At 45.1% G+C, this 19,080-nt stretch overlaps 1 protein-coding gene and 1 pseudogene across 5 annotated transcripts in view; both read right to left on the bottom strand.

Moving 5' to 3' along the window:
* Nucleotides 1-19,080, bottom strand: part of PLGRKT (plasminogen receptor with a C-terminal lysine) — a 270,391-nt gene that overhangs the window by 71,865 nt on the left and 179,446 nt on the right. For 2 of the 5 annotated variants that reach the window (XM_063696423.1, XM_063696421.1), the window contains 3 exons: nucleotides 9,654-9,777; nucleotides 7,080-7,205; nucleotides 1,976-2,062 (listed from right to left, as the gene is read on the bottom strand). In XM_063696423.1, coding sequence (XP_063552493.1) covers nucleotides 1,976-2,056 — 81 coding nt within the window. In that variant the 5' untranslated portion in view covers nucleotides 2,057-2,062; nucleotides 7,080-7,205; nucleotides 9,654-9,777. Of the gene's footprint in view, nucleotides 1-1,975; nucleotides 2,063-7,079; nucleotides 7,206-8,304; nucleotides 8,834-9,653; nucleotides 9,778-10,044; nucleotides 10,129-19,080 lie in introns of those variants that run through there. The other 3 variants (XM_063696424.1, XM_019033597.4, XM_019033596.4) reach the window with 3 other exon arrangements.
* LOC129524481 (collagen, type I, alpha 1a-like) lies at nucleotides 2,440-6,697 on the bottom strand (annotated as a pseudogene).

The raw sequence follows: 19,080 nt of genomic DNA, 5'->3' as shown, positions 1-19,080 counted from the left end.
CTCCATTTTGGGGTGGGTCAACCAGCACACAACAACTACGAGGAGAGTAGCTCCCACCCTCTCCCCCTGCCACATCCCACCCCTTGCTCATGGCCCACTGTAAAAGCCGTAGGTTTCCTAAGCTCAACGCTGCTCACCTGTGACACAAATCCACTGAGTGCATAGCACTCATTTCGCCCATGCCCATCTTTGTCACCTCGGTGAGTTTTGGAGGACATGGGGAATTAACACCACCACGCTCATGCTGTTTGCTGTGCTGTGAGTAATAAAGTCCTCTGACTCTGATGTAGTTGTCTCCAGTCTTCTGTAATAGGCTAACACGTTAGCTTGCAAGTAGGGTAAAATCCCAGACCCTTCACAGACCCTGACTTCATGGGGACCAACGTAAGAGTAAAAACCCTGTAGTTTCCAAAGGTCTTTGACAAGGACGTGCTAAGCATCAGACACCTGGATGATTTGTAAACCTAATACTTGGTCTTGCCTAGGTCACTGCTCTGTTACAATAATTCAGTTGTCCATTCTTTCAATTGTTTCATTGTCCCCAAAGAGATATTTATTCTGCATAAGACACTCTTGTCAGTCATTAAAAACAATAATAGTAACAACAGCAACAAATATTTATGAGGTGAGAAGCATTTTTCTAAAAACTTGAGGCATTGTTCTATATATTTCGTCTTTAATCTTTAAAACATCCCTTTGAAGGGGATATTATTACCTCCAGTGTACAGATCAGGAGACTGAGGCACAAGTCACACAGTTAGTCAAGGGTGGGACTGGGATTCAAACTCAGGCAGTCTGGCTTTAGTCTTCATTTTTAACCACTAGCTACATGCCTTACAGGAGGACTTTCAACTCCCAGAGCCATAATGGGCCGCAGAGGCCTAGACATCTTTGTCTGAAATCTTAGGAAAATAATTCGGGTCAAACTTTTAAGACTTGATTTTTTGACTTGCAACATTTTAAAATGTTTTTTACAACCTGTATTAGGCAATTAGATAATCTTCTGCAGTGCTTTGATCTTTTCTATCCAGCCACGTCTAAATCCAATGTTAAGGTTTCACACTCCATGTTAGTTTCCTGTTGCTGCAGTAACAAATTATATGAAGTCCGTGGCTTAAAACAACACCAAGTTCAGAAGTCCAAAATGGGCTGGCAGGACTGCATCCCTGTGGAGGCTCTAAAGAATAATCTGTTTCCTTGCCTTTTCCAGCCTCTAGGGGCTTCCTGAATTCCTTGACTCATGATCCTTAAACAATCTTCAAAGCCAGCAGTGTAGCATCTTCAAATCTCTCTTATACTGACTCTCATGCTTCCTTCTTTCTCTTATAAAGACCCTTGTGGGCCAGGCACACATACCTGTAATTCCAGCAATTTGGGAGGCTGAGGCCAGTAGATCATATGAGGCCAGGAGTTCGAGACCAGCCTGGCCAACATGGTGAAACCTTGTCTCTATTAAAGATACAAAAATTAGCCGGGAGTGGTGGTGCGTGCCTGCAATCCCAGCTACTAGGGAGGCTGAGGCACAAGAATCGCTTGAACCCAGGAGGCAGAGGTTGCAGTGAGCCCAGATCATACCACTGCACTCCAGGCTGGGCCACATAGTGAGACTCTCTCAAAAAAAAAAAAAAAAAAAGACAGACCCTTGTGATGACAATGAGTCCATCTGCATAATCCAGGATAATCTCCCCATCTCAAACATTATCTTTGGGGGTGGGGGGCATTATTCTATGTACCACATACTCTAAGCAGTTATCTCTTCCTACAGAATGGAAATTTTTACACAAATTTATCTGGATTGGAGATTTAAATTAGCCCATTCACCAGATAATTAGTAATCCATTTTATCTTGGTTTTAAGGATGCAGCCCAAAGAACATTTTATTGTTGGGGGTCAAAGAGAATGTAGGGCTGGAGTACATGCGGTAGAAACTTTAAACATTGTAACAACATAATAGCTTAATTATTTTAAATCATACCTGAAGTCGAGCATTCATAAGCATGAACTCCTTTTGATTTTTCATGCTTTCATTCATAGATTTCGAAAATATAAACCCCATTTTGACCTAAAATATAAAAAAAGCAAGGAGACTTATAATAATATACTACATGCATTCTTGTATGCTCCACTTTGAGCTACCTTGGGCTTATGACAAAGTAAAAAAAAAAAGTAAAATTTCTGATCTAGGAACACAGTGTGGATTCTAGTTCTTGCTCTTAACTAGCTGCCTGACCTCAGGCATACTTAACGAGTCTGGCCATCATTTTACTCACCTAACACCAACTGATTGAACTAGATAATTTCCAAAATCCTTCCCTGCTCTATAAGTATATGGCTGTTTCCTGATTTTTCTTCCCACCATAAATCTTGAAGAACTGAATTCTTGAAGACAAAAACAACTCTCTTTTTTTGTGAGGGGAAGGGTGGATACCATCCATCTTCTTACCTCTGTACAATTAGGCAACAGAACCTTTGCATCTGAGGAGGGATGATTAAGAAGATGCCTTGTGCGTCTTAAGAACATATTTCTTTGTGCTCTTTGCATTTGCGTTTTAAGAAGATTGAGCTCTCCCTCTCCCTCCCCCTCCCCCCTCTCTCTCCCTCTTTCTACCATCTCCCTCTCTTGCGGAGCCTGGACTGTACCGCCATGATCTCAGCTCGCTGCAACCTCCCTGCCTCTGGCTCCAGTGATTCTCCTGTCTCGGCCTGCCGAGTGCCAGGGATTCCAGGCACGCGCTGCCACTCCTGACTGGTTTTTGTATTTTTGGTGGAGACGGGGCTTTGCCGTGTTGACTGGGCTGGTCTCCAGCTCCTGGCCTCGGGTTATCTGCCCGCCTCGGCCTCCTGAGGTGCTGGGATTGCAGACGGAGTCTCGCTCACTCAATGCTCAATGTTGCCCAGGCTGGAGTGCAGTGGCGTGATCTCGGCTGGCTACAACCTCCACCTCCCGGCCGCCTGCCTTGGCCTCCCAAAGTGCCGAGATTGCAGCCTCTGCCTGCCCGCCACCCCATCTAGGAAGTGAGCAGCATCTCTGCCTGGCCGCCCATTGTCTGGGATGTGAGCAGCCCCTCTGCCCGGCCACCCCGTCTGGGAGGTGAGGAGCGTCTCTGCCCGGCCGCCACCCCGTCTAGGAAGTGAGGAGCGTCTCTGCCTGGCCACCCATCGTCTGGGATGTGAGGAGGGCCTCTGCCCGGCCGCCCCGTCTGGGAGGAAGTGAGGAGCGCTTCTGCCTGGCCGCCCCCTCTGGGAAGTGAGGAGTGCCTCTGCCCGGCCGCCACCCCGTCTAGGAAGTGAGGAGCGTCTCTGCCTGGCCGCCCATAGTCTGGGATGTGAGGATCCCCTCTGCCTGGCCACCCCGTCTAGGAAGTGAGGAGCGTCTCTGCCTGACTGTCCGTTGTCTGAGATGTGAGGAGCGTCTCTGCCTGACGGTCCACCGTCTGGGATGTGAGGAGCGTCTCTGCCCGGCCACCCCATCTGGGATGTGAGGAGCGCCTCTGCCTGGCTGCCCCATCTGGGATGTGAGGAGCGCCTCTGCCTGGCTGCCCCGTCTGGGAAGTGAGGAGCGCCTCTGCCCGGCCACCACCCCGTCTAGGAAGCGAGGAGTGACTCTGCCTGACCGCCCATCGTCTGGGATGTGAGGAGCGCCTTTGCCCGGCTGCCCCGTCTGGGATGTGAGGAGCGCCTCTGCCCGGCCGCCCCATCTGGGAAGTGAGGAGCGCCTCTGCCCGGCCGCCCCGTCTAGGAGGAAGTGAGGAGTGCCTCTGGCCGCTTGCCCCGAATGGGAAGTGAGGAGTGCCTCTGCCCGGCCGCCACCCCGTCTGGGAGGTCAGGGGCGTCTCTGCCCTGCCGCCACCCCGTCTGGGAAGTGAGGAGCGCCTCTGCCCGGCCGCCACCCTGTCTGGGAGGTGAGGGGTGCCTCTGCCCGGCCGCCCTTCGTCGGGGAGGTGGGGAGTGCCTCTGCCCGGCTGCCCCGTCTGGGAAGTGGGCGCCTCTGCCTGGCCGCCCCGTCTGGGAGGTGAGGGGGGTCTCTGCCTGGCCACCCCGTCTGGGAGGTGAGGAGCGCCTCTGCCCGGCCGCCCCATTTGGGAGGTGAGGGGCGTCTCTGCCTGGCCGCCACCCCGTCTGGGAAGTGAGGAGCGCCTCTGCCTGGCCACCGCCCCGTCTGGGAGGTGAGGGGTATCTCTGCCCGGCTACCCCGCCTGGGAAGTGAGGGGCGCCTCTGCCCGGCCGCTCTTTGGGAGGTGGGGAGTGCCTCTGCCCGGCCGCTCTTTGTCTGGGAGTTGGGGAGCGCCTCTGCCCGGCCGCCCCGACTGGGAAGTGGGCGCCTCTGCCCGGCCGCCCCGTCTGGGAGGTGAGGGGCATCTCTGCCCGGCCGCTCCGTCTGGGAGGTGAGGAGCGCCTCTGCCCGGCCACCCTTCGTCTGGGAGGTGGGGAGCGCCTCTGCCCGGCCACCCCCTCTGGGAGGTGGGGAGCACCTCTGCCTGGCCACCGTTCGTCTGGGAAGTGGGGAGCACCTCTGCCTGGCCACCCCGTCTGGGATGTGAGGAGCGCCTCTGCCCGGCCGCCCCATTTGGGAGGTGAGGGGCGTCTCTGCCTGGCCGCTACCCCGTCTGGGAAGTGAGGAGCGCCTCTGCCCGGCCGCCACCCCGTCTGGGAGGTGAGGGGTGTCTCTGCCCGGCTGCCCCGCCTGGGAAGTGAGGGGCACCTCTGCCCGGCCGCCCCATCTGGGAAGTGGGCGCCTCTGCCTGGCCGCCCTGTGTGGGAGGTGAGGAGTATCTCTGCCTGGCCACCCCATCTGGGATGTGAGGAGCGCCTCTGCCCGGCCGCCCCATTTGGGAGGTGAGAGGCGTCTCTGCCTGGCCGCCACCCCGTCTGGGAAGTGAGGAGTGCCTCTGCCCAGCCACCGCCCCATCTGGGAGGTGAGGGGTGTCTCTGCCTGGCTGCCCCGCCTGGGAAGTGAGGGGCACTTCTGCCCAGCCACTCTTTGTCTGGGAGTTGGGGAGTGCCTCTGCCCGGCTGCCCCGTCTGGGAAGTGGGCACCTCTGCCCGGCCACCCCATCTGGGAGGTGAGGGGCATCTCTGCCCGGCCGCCCCATCTGGGAGGTGGGGAGTGCCTCTGCCCGGCCACCCATCGTCTGGGATGTGAGAAGCGCCACTGCCCAGCTGCCACCCCGTCTGGGAAGTCAGGTGTGCCTCTGCCTGGCCGCCCCGTCTGGGAAGTGAGGAGCGCCTCTGCCCGGCCGCCCTGTCTGGAAAGTGAGGAGTGCCTCTGCCTGGCCGCCCCATCTGGGAAGTGTACCCAACAGCTCCGAAGAGACAGCGACCATCGAGAACGGGCCATGATGACAATGGCGGTTTTGTCGAAAAGAAAAGGGGGAAATGTGGGGAAAAGAAAGAGAGATCAGATTGTTACTGTGTCTGTGTAGAAAGAAGTAGACATAGGAGACTCCATTTTGTTCTGTACTAAGAAAAATTCTTCTGCCTTGGGATGCTGTTAATCTATAACCTTACCCCCAACCCCCTGCTCTCTGAAACATGTGCTGTGTCAACTCAGGGTTAAATGGATTAAGGGCGGTGCAAGATGTGCTTTGAAGGCAGATGCTTGAAGGCAGCATGCTCGTTAAGAGTCATCACCACTCCCTAATCTCAAGTACCCAGGGACACAAACAGGGCCAAAGGCCGCAGGGACCTCTGCCTAGGAAAACCAGAGACCTTTGTTCTCGTGTTTATCTGTTGACCTTCCCTCCACTATTATCCTATGACCCTGCCACATCCCCCTCTCTGAGAAACACCCAAGAATGATCAATAAATACTAAAAAAAAAAAAAAAAAAAAAAAAAAAAAAAAAAAAAAAAAGAAGATTGAGCTGTCTCAAGGTCAGTAGACCAGTTATTCTTCCTGTCATCCCACCACAATCCCTGTCCCTCTCCTACATGCCCCTTATTTCCATCCACCCACTGCTGACTGCCTTAGCCATCCTCCTCCAGCTTCACTCTCATTCTCTCCAAGATAGCATGTACTAAAGTTCTCAAAAACGGAAAAACATACAGATACTTAAATGTCCTGGAAAATGTACTTTTTAGATGAATGCACAGTAGTGTCTATCTTATGTAAGTTTTTAAGTGGGCTGTCAACTCTACAAGGGACAGAACTCCAATTTTTATTCTTAATCCAACTGGGTGGGTACAGAAGACCTTGAGTTAGTTGGTTGCATTTCAGAATATTGCAAAACTCAGGGGAAAGTTACAACTGCTCTACCCTTCTCAACAATGTTGCTGATACCTTTTCTCTTTAACAGGCTGTTGAGTAGGGTTGTGAACCTCAGGTAAGAATGGCCAGTCTTAATTCATTACAGCCAAGATTCCCAAGTATTCTGTGGGAAGCCCAGCTAATGGGGTTCCAGGTGAGTGGGAGCTACAAGCAAGACTTCAGTGACTTCCTTGTATTCTGACCAAGGATACACCTGGAGTTTCAGGGCTCTGTGCCAGAGTCAGCTTCAAAGCTGAGCACAGGATACCAAACCACTTACCAGGATGAAGAGGCACAATGCTGAAAAGGCCTGAGGTGGTGAGATTTCCCTCCCCCTCTGCCACTGTGCCACTCGAGCACCCTGTGACCAGAGTTAGAGGCCACTCACTGACAGCAGGCCGATTTGGCAGTTCTCTCCTTTCTCCAAACCCTAACAGTCCCATGCGACTCATCTCTAACAGCAGACCAGAACCTGCCTGAGGTTAGCAGCGAGATATTATCCAACTTGATAGTCTCCATGGTGTCTACTTCCCCTAAATATTTGCACAAAGCATGAGAGATACAAGAAAAACTGTGGCTCAGGCCACTTGCCATTACTTACATTTCTTCTGAACATAGGAGTGGATGACTAAATTTTTACACCTGCTGCAAACATTTATAAAGAAAACAACTGTACTCTAGTACTATTCCTCCACATACCCTGTATATCACAGAGCTGTGTGCTTTAAAGTGCTCCTGTTTGTAAGGGGTTGGGATCTCCCCTGAAAAGAGAGAGTCCTCATGTCAATCATCTGGGAAAGAAAAACTGTCTGGGAAGTTAGTATTTAGACTTACCTCTTTCTGGGCCTTGCTCTCCTGGGTCTGGACTTGTAGTCTGAATGTGTTAGAGGACTCTCCCAGGTGGAAGGGTTAAAGGTGGAAGCCAAGCAGGAAGAAGAGCTTCCTTACGGGAAACCACACCTGAGAATAAATAAATGCATCACACCTTGTAAATTTCACCCTGGAGTTCAGTATTTTCAACATTCTTTCCTTTCCCAACTTCCCCATTCCTGACAAAGTCATTTCCCAAAGTCTGGGAATATTCCCTAGGGTGTCCAGAACACTTTCAGCTATCTCCTCTTGCTCACAAAATATGTCTCAGAAAATAAGCAAAAGTTGACCTTGCAATAGGGATAACTTTGATTTCACTCACTTGTATAAGTTAAGTCTTTTAAAAATTCTAATACTTTTTACCATGGGTAAAAAAAAATGTCTTGCTACTTATAGAATTTTAAACATCACTGTGTCTCAGAGTGATGTTTTGCAGAGAATGCTGATTTCAATCCCTCTGTCTTCATTTTCCCTTTGATTCCTTCTGAGATCTTGGAAGGGGTCTTTAATGCTTCAGCCCTGCCTCAGGTGAGCTATAGATTACTATGGGAAGGTGTATTTCTGGGGAGGAGAAGTGGGGCCTGCAAGTTCCAGATAGCCTTTCTTCCGGTCACCCGTGAGTACCTAGATTTGATTTTACTTGGGGGGACATAAGAAATTAATTGCATGAATTCTGTCATCGGGATTACTGCGCTGACTTATTTCCTGATCAGATGACACATTGCCTGAATGTATGACTGATCGTCTCACCACAATCATTTTCAATAAATATTTGCATCCCATTCAAACTAAGCCACATCCCCCTGCAAATTCCAGCCCAGAAACCACAGCTTCCGGAGGTTTTCTGTAATTAACACCGCCCTTGCTCCCTGAGGCCAATTACTGTAATTTAGGTATTCCCCGCAATAGTGTGCTGATTTCTGTTGAGAGCACTCTGCCTGTTTTTCTCAACTCTATTTTAAAGCTACGGAGAGATCCGGAGTCCACGCCAGGCGACAAGAACGCGCTCTAATGGAACGAGGTTGGCAATACCTATCAGCACCAGGGGCAGTGCCAGAGCCAAGAGCAGGCGCTCACGAGGAGCGGGCGCCCAGCGCTGCCTGGCAAGCCCGGAGCCCAGGAGATCGCGCTGACTGACATGGCCGGGCTGACCCTTCTCCCCACCCGCCTGCGGCCGGTGTTCACTCACTGGGCGGCGCTGGTGCCGGGACCAGGCGACCGGTACACAGACCTCCAGGCCCGGGCTCCTTTCGCCCGCTGCAGGGACCGGGCCTCGCTCCGCCCAGCGTTGGGATTGGCGCCCAGCCACAGTAGATGACGCACCTCAGCCAATTCGCGCAGCCCTCGGCTTCTTTAAAGAGCCAGCACTTCCGCCAGAAGCCGGGTGTGTCCTTCCGGGCCAGGCTCAGTGTTACCAGAGGTGGGAGGGGAAGGTCAAAAGAGGCAAATTCAAAGCCGCAGCGACTCAGCTGCCAGATTTTTGAGATGAGGCAGAGAAAGTGGAGTGGAATTCTCAATTAAAGGCCTCTGTCCCCTCATCTGTTAAATTGGCACTATTAAAAAGTCATAAAGATAAGACAGAAACGAGAAAGAACAGAATTGACTGAAATTACCCATTCTTTTTTGAACAGAGCCGTCTTTCTCCCCTGCTGCTCAGAGAGATGTCAGTCTCGTCTCAACCTCACCAGCAACTTCTATCTTGAATAAGCCAAGTCTCTCTCCCGGCCTGAGAGAATGCTTGAATTGTTGGCACTCTGTTCTTTGCTACCAAATGGGTTGGAAAAATAGCATGAACGTCACCAGTCTCTGGCCTTCAGGAAAGTCCCTGCTAACCACCATAGCGGTGGAGAAGGCGTCTAACTTTCTCCAGGCTCAGCGTGTGGGTGAACACCGCCCTGACCTCCTGGGCGCGTCTTGATGCTCTCAACAGCAGCCCTCAGGATTCTGGACTGTGGGTCCCACATTCCAGATACCATTTGTGGAATGGCTGGATGAGAAAATTGCAACAGCGCCCTCATTTCCAGTTGAGGGGATGGGCGGGTTACCAGGAGGTTTGACACTCTTGAAGGGAGGTTAACAACTGATGCAAGAAGTAAGGAATCGTGTTTGAGTGCACAGACTCTAGCATAAACACACCTACCTTCAATTTCTAGCTCTGTCACTGTCACTCTGACTTTATTACCTCTGCAATAGGACTAAAGCCATCTAATTTATTGGATTGTGAGGACTAAAAGATAATATATGTGGGCATTTAGCACAGTGTTGGGCACATAGTTCGCCTTCCATAACCAGCAGTAACCAGTAACAGCGGGGAGCTGTTACTAACTATAGGGCTGAGGGGGTGGGGGAAGGAAGCAGTTACTAAAACTAGGCAAGAGCGGTAGCTGTGGCTGTACGAGAGAGTAACCAACTGGAACTGTGTCGTTCAGTAGAGGAAAGCAAGCAATGCCAACTTTTCACCAAGTAAGGTGAGATTCTATAGTTGTAGCCAATGCTGAGACGTCAGCCCAAAGCAGGGACAGAGTGGAGAAGACCCACCTCTCTGTTCTCCCAGCTCTGATATCCAGCTGGGGTCTTCCACTGGCTGGATCCACCAGGAAGCCAGAAGACAATGGAGCTAGGTCTGTGTAGTCTGTAGAGGTCAGCCTACTAGGCACAATGCCTGGAGGGATAAATAGAAAATATCCAGCACACCGTTTCTTTTTTTGTTTGTTTTTATACTTTAAGCTCTAGGGTACATGTGCACAACGTGCAGGTTTGTTACCTATGTATACATGTGCCGTGTTGGTGTGCTGCACCCATTAACTCGTCATTTACATTAGGTGTATCTCCTAATGCTATCCCTCCCCCCTCCCCCCACCCCACAACAGGCCCCAGTGTGTGATGTCCCCCTTCCTGTGTCCAAGTGTTCTCATTGTTCAATACCCACCTATGAGTGAGAACATGCGATGTTTGGTTTTTTGTCCTTGCGATAGTTTGCTGAGAATGATGGTTTCCAGCTTCATCCATGTCCCTACAAAGGACGTGAACTCATCATTTTTTATGGCTGCATAGTATTCCAGCACACCATTTCCACAGCCTTGGGTTTATTGTGTTGGGAAGCCTAGATCCAAAGGAAGGAATGCTTCCACTAGAAGACCCAGTCACTGAATTGAATTGAATTTCAATTAATTGATTCGAAAGCTGAAACTGCCCTCTGGTCACTTTGATTCCTCACAGTGACAGAATGGTATGATTCATCCCAAATACCAAAAGGAAATTGGGTTACATCTATATATTGAGGGCAAGAAGAACTATGCATGACACCTGGAGATTCACTGGGCACTTCTTAATACTGCCGTGTGCCATAATAATGATTATCAGATAACTGAAGTAATGCAGAAATTTCAGATCATGAAGAAATTAAAGTGTTGAAGCATACCAGATAAAAAAATCCTGATCTACCTAGGTGTTGGCATAGGGCAGGGGAAACATAAGTAAATGAGTAGGAAGCTATGATTATTAATTTTAGCCTTGCAACAAGCTCTAGAGGCAGGAATTATAGTAGCTCTCCATTTAAAATGTTAATTACTTCTTCCCTGACTCTCTTTTCCTATTACCCTGCATAAAGAGTACTGGTGGAGATAAATATTACAATTTAGTTTCTAGGTGAGAATGTACCTGAACTGACATCCCCTCAAGGCAATATGGCAGCTGATGGGGCTTGTTAAAGAAAATCAAAGCTGGACAATAGTTGTAGCAGTAAAAATAGATTTTTATCCAGCAACTTTTGAAATAGGGGGAAAGAGAGACCTTGGTAAAGAACTGGGCTCAATTCTGAATACAGTAAGGATAAGTGGGGATTTATAGCCGAGGAGCAGGTTGTGTGGATGGGGGTGGGGTCCGTGGATGGAAAATTACTAAGAAGAGACATCAAGGGTAGGGGAAATCCTTGCTAAACTGACCTAACAGGATTCTTGCTAAAGGTAGGCCAGGGTAAGCAGACATCACCTGGGGGCTGGTGGGGGTAAGGAATTTGATCAGGTATTGAGAGTGGTCAAACATTCAGGGTGGGAAGATCCTCTCTAAACTGACTTAGCAGGATTCTTGCTAACACTGATTCTGCAAGGATGAACACTGCAGCCCAAGGTCAATAGCTAATCAAGGAGATGGCTTAGAGGAGCCTGACTAAAGTTTGGTCGAGGAGAAATCTTGTCAGACTCTGTTATTCTCATATGTAAGGGATGAGCTGCTCTTCATCTGAGCAAAGGAAAAGAATAAATTCTGGGTGACAAAACAATTAGACTGTCTAGGTTTTCTGTTTGCCTTCCATCATATTCATTCTCCTCACTTCCCTGCCCTGTTCTATACCCCAAAGCTGACCTCTTTGGACGGCACCACCTGGGCTCTCCTCAGCTGGTTTCCATTTGAGTTTGGACAGCGGGAGGCATTCAGGGAGATGGGAGGCAGGAGGAAAAAGACATCAGGGTATATTTTCTCTGTTCTTTCTCTGTTTGGAGCTGAGTATCTGGTGGTGGTTGTGTTTCTCCACAATTGCAGCTCTTGGCAAGTAGTCCCTTCTCCATGGCTCCAGCTCCATGGGCTCTGGAAACATTTTTCTCCTTTGCTATGTAGCCTAGAGAGAGCGCAGTCTTCCTGCTGTTGCTAGACTCTGGATGACTCAACTGGATGGTTCTCTTAGTCATACTCCTTTAAGTAGTGTCTTCACTAATATCTCTTTAATCAAACCAACTGAGTAAAATTCTGATTCCTGATGGATACACGTTAAACCGAAAACACACATTATAAATATTCTTGTATGTATGATGTTGTTCATAATTTTAAAACATAAGTGAAAAAAGTGACCATAGAAAAATATGCCCAGGAAATTGAAAAAAAAAGTCTTGGTATAGATATTGGACACATTTTATAAAATGCGGAGTAAGAGGGTTAAAGGAAATTTATTTCAGAATCAAATGGCATATAACTTTAACTGGTATGTGAATTATTTTCAGTTGTATGAATTTGTGAATATATATGTGTACATTTTTATGCATATATATAAATATGTGTTTTATATCATCTTGCATTATAGCATAAGGATTTTTATGTTGCTACATTGCATTTATATTTACCATTTTTAACAGCTAAAGGATTTTCAATAAGTGTGTATGTAACAACTTCCATTGCTGGATATTTCTCAGTATATATATGTATATATACATATGTGTGTATACATATATATACATATGTGTGTATACGTATATTTACATATGTGTGTATATATACATATGTATGTGTATGTATATGTGTACATATGTATGTGTATATATACATACATGTGTGTATACGTATATAAACATATGTGTATATATATGTGTGTATACGTATATATACATATGTGTATATATACACATATGTATATATATATACGTGTGTATATATAAACACATATATATATGCGCATGCATATGTATACACTGAGTTAAGTAGTATAAATATTTTAGAGAAAATTGATGTAAAATCCTCAACTCATTTGATGCTCCCTATCCCAGGACAGTAAAAATTGCTCAATATTTCCTTGGACCTCCATAAAGAAGCAGTTTTTCAAAAAATAAAGTGTTTGGAAGTTTAAGATGTGCCTAGCAGTGTCTCCTTTTAACAGAGATGCTTTCACAATGATTTGAATTTCCCCATTGATCTGGGAACCAGGTTTAGCCAAGAACTTCAGTCTGTGAAGGACTGCAAATAGTTGCACAGTGTGGGGCTGAGGCTAGAACCTCCTTAATATTAAACCATTCTGGGATGGTGCTCCCCAAATTCTGGATTTTAACCTTCACTCCAATCCTGGGGCACCTCTGTAGCTTGGGCATGACCTGGACACAAGCTTTGTGTAAGCCTTCTTTGGACTTCATCCATTCCTCAACGGTGACACCATGTGGCAGTGTAATATAATGGCATCAGTGGACTCAGATCCTGTTCTCTCCCTGCCTAGAGATTTTTAAAATTAAGATATGTAATTCACAACCATAAAATGTACCACCTTAAAATGTACAATTTAATGGTTTTTCATACATTCAAAAAGTTGTACAACCATCACCATTATCTAATTCCATAACATTTTCTTCACCCAAGAAAGAAACCTCATACCTATTAGCAGCCACTCCCCATTCTCCCCATTCTCCCAATTCCCCCAGTTTCTGGGGACCCCTAACCTACTTTTTGTTTTTATAGATTTGCCTATTCTGGACATTTTATATAAACAGAAGCCTACAATCTATGGCCTTTTGTGTCTGGCTCCTTTTACTTAGTATGATCAAGGTTCATCCAAGTTGTAGCATGTACCAGTACTTCATTTCTTTTTATGTCTGATTAATGTTCCAATGTATGGATATACCACATTTTGTTTATCCATTCAAAATTGTGGGGCATTTGGATTGTTCCCATTTTTTTGCTGTTATAAATAATGCTGCTAAGTTTTTGTATGAATGTATGTTTTCAATTCTCTTGGGTATATATGTAAAAGCAGAATTGCTGGGTCATATGGTAACTCTGCATTTAACTTTTTGGAGTTGAACAAATACACCATGCCAGCAGTGAATAAGGATGCTGATTTCACTACACCTTTGCACAATAGTTAAGAGCATAAACACTGGAACCAGATGTCTGGGTTCGAATCCCAGCTTTGCTATCTCCTAGCTGTGTCGTTTAGACAAGTTACTAAAGCTCTGTGCCTCAGTGTCCACATCTCTAAAATAGAGGCAATAATAGTACCTTCCTTACAGGATTGTTGTAAGATTTAAATGAGCTAATATGTGTAAATCACAAAAATAGGGTCTGACTTTTTTAAATGGTATATGTTTTGCCATTGCTGCTATTTTAATCTTTATTATAATTATTGTGTTTTGTTTTGTTAATTTGATAGCTTTAAAAGGTAATGATACAGTTTATTGATGTTTGTTATGAAAAGGAGTAATTGGAGAAGATAAAAATGTAAGGGGTAATAAAGTCAAGGAAGCTTTTTTGAGCTGAAAATGATTATATTTCAGAGTGTAACCTGAATAAAACTGAGGCTTCACATGGCTCAGTCCATGCATGTAATAGCATTCTAAGAAAACATAAACTGAATGAAAACGTAAACTGTGAAGCATGAAGAAGAATGAGGGTCTTCACCTTATGCTTTCTGAAGGAGTCCCCGCAAATGCTTCACACAGCATATTGAACAAGAAACTCCTAAAATCTTCTCTAGATATTTCTCTCTTTCCTATTTTTTCCCACTGACAGTAGCACCTTATATCTATCCTCCTCAACTGCGAGGTCACTACAGCACTATACTAAGCCCCTGTTAACTTCCTTCTCTTGAAACCCATGCAACTCACATGATCCTATTTTCAGCCTGTGAATCTCAGCCTCCTGCAATCCTGTGAAATTCAACTTGGTCTCCTACTCTGAATGTGTATAAAAATAACAGAGAACAGTTCCTGAACTCTGATGAGTAAAATGATCTACCTTATTATATGTGGTATTATAATAAATAAATATACATTAATTTCTTTCCCCATTTTCCAGCACACAGCTCCTAAAAGACTTGTAACTTCCTGAGTGATAGGTATGCTAGGTAAATTTTTTGTTCTATGTGATCTTCGACTCCAGTTCTTGACACAGAGCTCCTGATCCCTTGGAATTTCTATAGTGATAGGAGCATCTTTCGTTCTCCTGAAGTAACTTGCTGGGCTTCTGGATGGGAGCTGGTCACAAGAATGACCAAGCCATGATTAGAAGCTTGGAACTTTCAGCTCCTACCTCATCCTGTGAAAAGGGGAGAGGGGCTGAAGATTGAGTTAACAATTGCTGATGTGTACATGATGAAGTCCCCATAAAAATCCCTAAATGAGGGGGTTTGGAGAGCTTCTGGAGGTGCTGAACGTGGAGGTGCTTGGAGGGTGGCCTATCCAGTTCATCTCCAGAGTTCACACACTCACCTAAGTGCTGACGCCCACCTGATGGCATTTCTCAGCCTCTGAGGCTTTCCTTCTTTGTACTTAGTCAAAAGAATGCTCTAATCCAGTCTATCATTGATGGGCATTTGGGTTGGTTCCAAGTCTTTGCTATTGTGAATAGTGCCGCAACAAACATACGTGTGCATGTGTCTTTATAGTAGCAAGATTTATAATCCTTTGGGTATATACCCAGTAATGAGATCGCTGGGTCAAATGGTATTTCTAGTTCTAGATCCATGAGGAATTACCACATTGTCTTCCACAATGCTTGAACTAGTTTACAGTCCCACCAACCGTGTAAAAGTGTTCCTATTTCTCCACATCCTCTCCAGCACCTGTTGTTTCCTGACTTTTTAATGATCACCATTCTAACTGGTGTGAGATGGTATCTCATTGTGGTTTTGATTTGCATTTGTCTGATGGCCAGTGATGATGAGCATTTTTTCATGTGTCTGTTGGCTACATAAATGTCCTCTTTTGAGAAATGTCTGTTCATATCCTTCGCCCACTTTGTGATGGGATTGTTTTTCTCTTGTAAATTTGTTTGAGTTCTTCGTAGATTCTGGATATTAGCCCTTTGTCAGATGAGTAGATAGATTAAGAAAATATGGCACATATACACCATGGAATACTATGCAGCCATAAAAAAGGATGAGTTCATGTCCTTTGTAAGGACATGGATGAAGCTGGAAACCATCATTCTCAGCAAACTATTGCAAAAACAAAAAACCAAACACCGCGTGTTCTCACTCATAGGTGGGAATTGAATAATGAGAACACTTGGACACATGGTGGGGAACATCACACACTGGGACCTGTCGTGGGGTTGGGGGAGGGGGGAGGGAGAGCATTAGAAGATATACCTAATGTAAATGACGAGTTAATGGGTGCAGCACACCAACATGGCACATGTACATATGCAACAAACCTGTACATTGTTCACATGCACCCTAGAACTTAAAGTATAATAAAAAAAAAGAATTCTCTAATCCATGGAATAAGTGTTGAGTAATGAAATTCTGATATTGTGTTTAATGATATACTGCACTATTCAGAATTTGTACTTACCTTCGAGTCTATCTTCTAAAAGATGCCAAACCCCCTTACACGAAGTAGAAAACAACGTCAAATATCTAAATATTGTATCTTAATAATGTTCAAACATTACATGTTTCAAATATTCCAATGTTTAGAATCATAAAAAAATAAGAATTGTTTAAAAAAATGCTCTAAACTTAACCCACAGCCCTTCTTGTGAATTTCTCCAAAATAACTGGAGCCTGGTTAATAGCAAGCCTCAGGAGCATGGCTTTGAAATACTGTCAACATACTGCCACCAATTTCTCCATTTCCAGAAAAGACTGTAATTTTTTCTTTAGAAATCATGATTTTCTTGATTGGTTTAGACTGGTTTCCAGTAGTTCACTTACCAGGAAAGTTTCTGTTTTGTTTTTAGACTTCCTTAATTTAAAGAATGCACATAATATTGAAACTGGCTATAGTATCCTACTCTGGAAAAGCATATTAAATACATACAAATATATATTTAATGTATATAAATACAAATATATATGTAATGTATATAAATATATACAAATATATGTGTGTGTGAGTATGTATCTTCCTTGATTTCCTTTTATCCATTACCACTAATATCCCTCAATAAGTCCTACTGGTTCTACTTCCAAATTATATTTTGAACATGGTCTACAGAAACAGCTCCTAAAGATTTTCCAGCCTCCATGAATGTAAGTCCCCTCCATATTCCATTCTTCATACCACAGCTAGAGTGGTATTTTTAGAACATTCATCAGGCAACTACCCTGCTCTAAGCCATCTGGTGGCTTTTCATTGCAAGTAGAATCCAACCTCTCCCCTAGTCCTCAAGGCTCTTCATGATATGATTTGACCCTCCCATCCCTCTTCCTCACTCTCTACCCACAATTCTCTTCTTTTCATCCTTGGAACTTGCCAAGCTTGTTCCACCCTTATAGTCTTTGTACCTGTCTCTTCCCATGGCCAAATATGCTCTTTTGGCAGATCTTTCCATGGTTATCTTCATGATTCATTTCTCAGATATCACCTCTTACACATTTCCTGACCACCATAACTAAAGGAACCTCACACCTGTGCACTATACCATATTGCTCTGACTTGTTTTCTTTTTTCTTTTATAGGACTTTTCAGTATCTGAAATTTTTATTTATTAATTTCTGTTTGGAACATATCTCTCTCAGAGCAGAAAGGTCTTGCTGTCCTTTCAAGGAAATGGTGGGGAAAAGAAAAAAACTACTTCTCATTCTTGTATGATGAGCCTACAAAAATAAATGGGTTAAATGGGTTCTTGATCCAGTTCACCTTAAGTGTGGTTACCAAAGGAAATGATGCACAAGGTGACTATTTCATTTGTGTGACACTCACTTATGTTATTAGTTCTAGGATATTAAATCAAGAAATATTTTCTAGGATCCCCTGAAAGAGTATCTCTCAATTGTAAACTTTACCTTTAGTGGCATTTTGTTGATTTATTGAGATTCCCTAGATTTAAAATATTTACCACAGAGTGTTCCCCAACTCCCACAGCATTTATCCAGGCCATAACTACTTATGTCTGGATTTATGAACTTATTGTGGGTAGGGGAAATTGTTGGAGGCCTCATCTTTGTTTTAAAGTACCTGTGGCATGGGGTCTGCCCTTTGAAGGCAAGAGCTCTTCACCTGCCCAGCTCTTCCCCAGCTTAGGATAGGAAGGAGAGAGACACAGTGTGAGCGAGAGAAGCATCTGATTGTGAGTGTCAGATGAGGACAGCTGCTACTCTCTGGTCACCCATACATGTTAATTACCCCTGTCATTTAAACCATTGTTTTGTGTAACTAGAACAAAGTATTCTTTTCCACGAAGTCTGTTTGACACGAGACACATATAGGATGTGAGTCTATGACAAGGGTGGGGGCAACAAATGTGAGGGGTTGGATGGGAACAGAGGAAGAGAAATGAGCATTGCATAGGGCAGTGGTTTAAAACTCTACATGATCAAAAATAGAACCTGGAGACAAATCTTGATATTGTCTTTATACATAATAAAATGCATTTTAAAATATTCGATGCAAACAAAGCAGTTTGTCAAGTCTTTTGTTTTGAGTCTCTTTAGTATATGCTGCTTTTGAAGATCAAGAACATTTACTGGAAATTGTTCCTTCACCAGGAATTTGCTCACATCTCTTCAGGTCCACTTATAAGATCTTGAAATCAGTCCTCCTGAGATCAGTACAAATGAGGATCATCTCTCCTGCTTTAGAAGCAAAAGTGGCAAGCAGGGTAGACAGAGGCAGAAGGAAGGATGGTATTGATAAATCAGCCAAATTAGATGGAAGAAAGCGAGTTACAGCTGTACTTGCAAAGAACTCTTGGCTCATTTTTTCCCTTAAATATTAAATCACTAGTTTTCAAAACTTCAAATGTGAACATGACTCACCTGAGGACAATGTTAAAATGTTGACCTCCAAGACCCCGCCCCCAGGTTTGGATCCCAGGCAGAACCCTGGAATCTGTATTTTAAACATTAACCCCAAGTCGAGTGTAATGCAAGTAACCATCAGAGACACTCTGAAAAACAGCACATTGGCAATGATGAATTTATATGTCTAAAAATGAATAGAGTAGGTGTTACATGAACGGGAAGTGGTGGTATTCAAGATGACCAGAGTATCTAGCTCTTCAGCCCTGGCTCCCCACTGCTCTTCTCCAATCTCAGCACTTCTCCATCTATTTCGTCCAAATAAAAAAATTCACACAGAGTATCAGGACTTATCCCCCCACTCATTAACCATCTGTTTTGCTTTACATATTTTTCTGAGGTAATAAAATTTCTCTTTTTCTAAACACAGCCTGTTTTTCAATCTCCGGATAGTTGATCAATTGTATGGGAAAATGAATGGCTGAAGGGTAGAAACAGGTGGGAAAGATGAACAAAAACACGAATCCT

This window comes from Gorilla gorilla, chromosome 13 (genome assembly GCF_029281585.2).
Source record: "Gorilla gorilla gorilla isolate KB3781 chromosome 13, NHGRI_mGorGor1-v2.1_pri, whole genome shotgun sequence".
Taxonomy (NCBI): Eukaryota; Metazoa; Chordata; class Mammalia; order Primates; family Hominidae; genus Gorilla; species Gorilla gorilla.
Note: the sequence above shows the minus strand (reverse complement) of the source record. Positions and strands in the feature narration are given on the sequence as shown.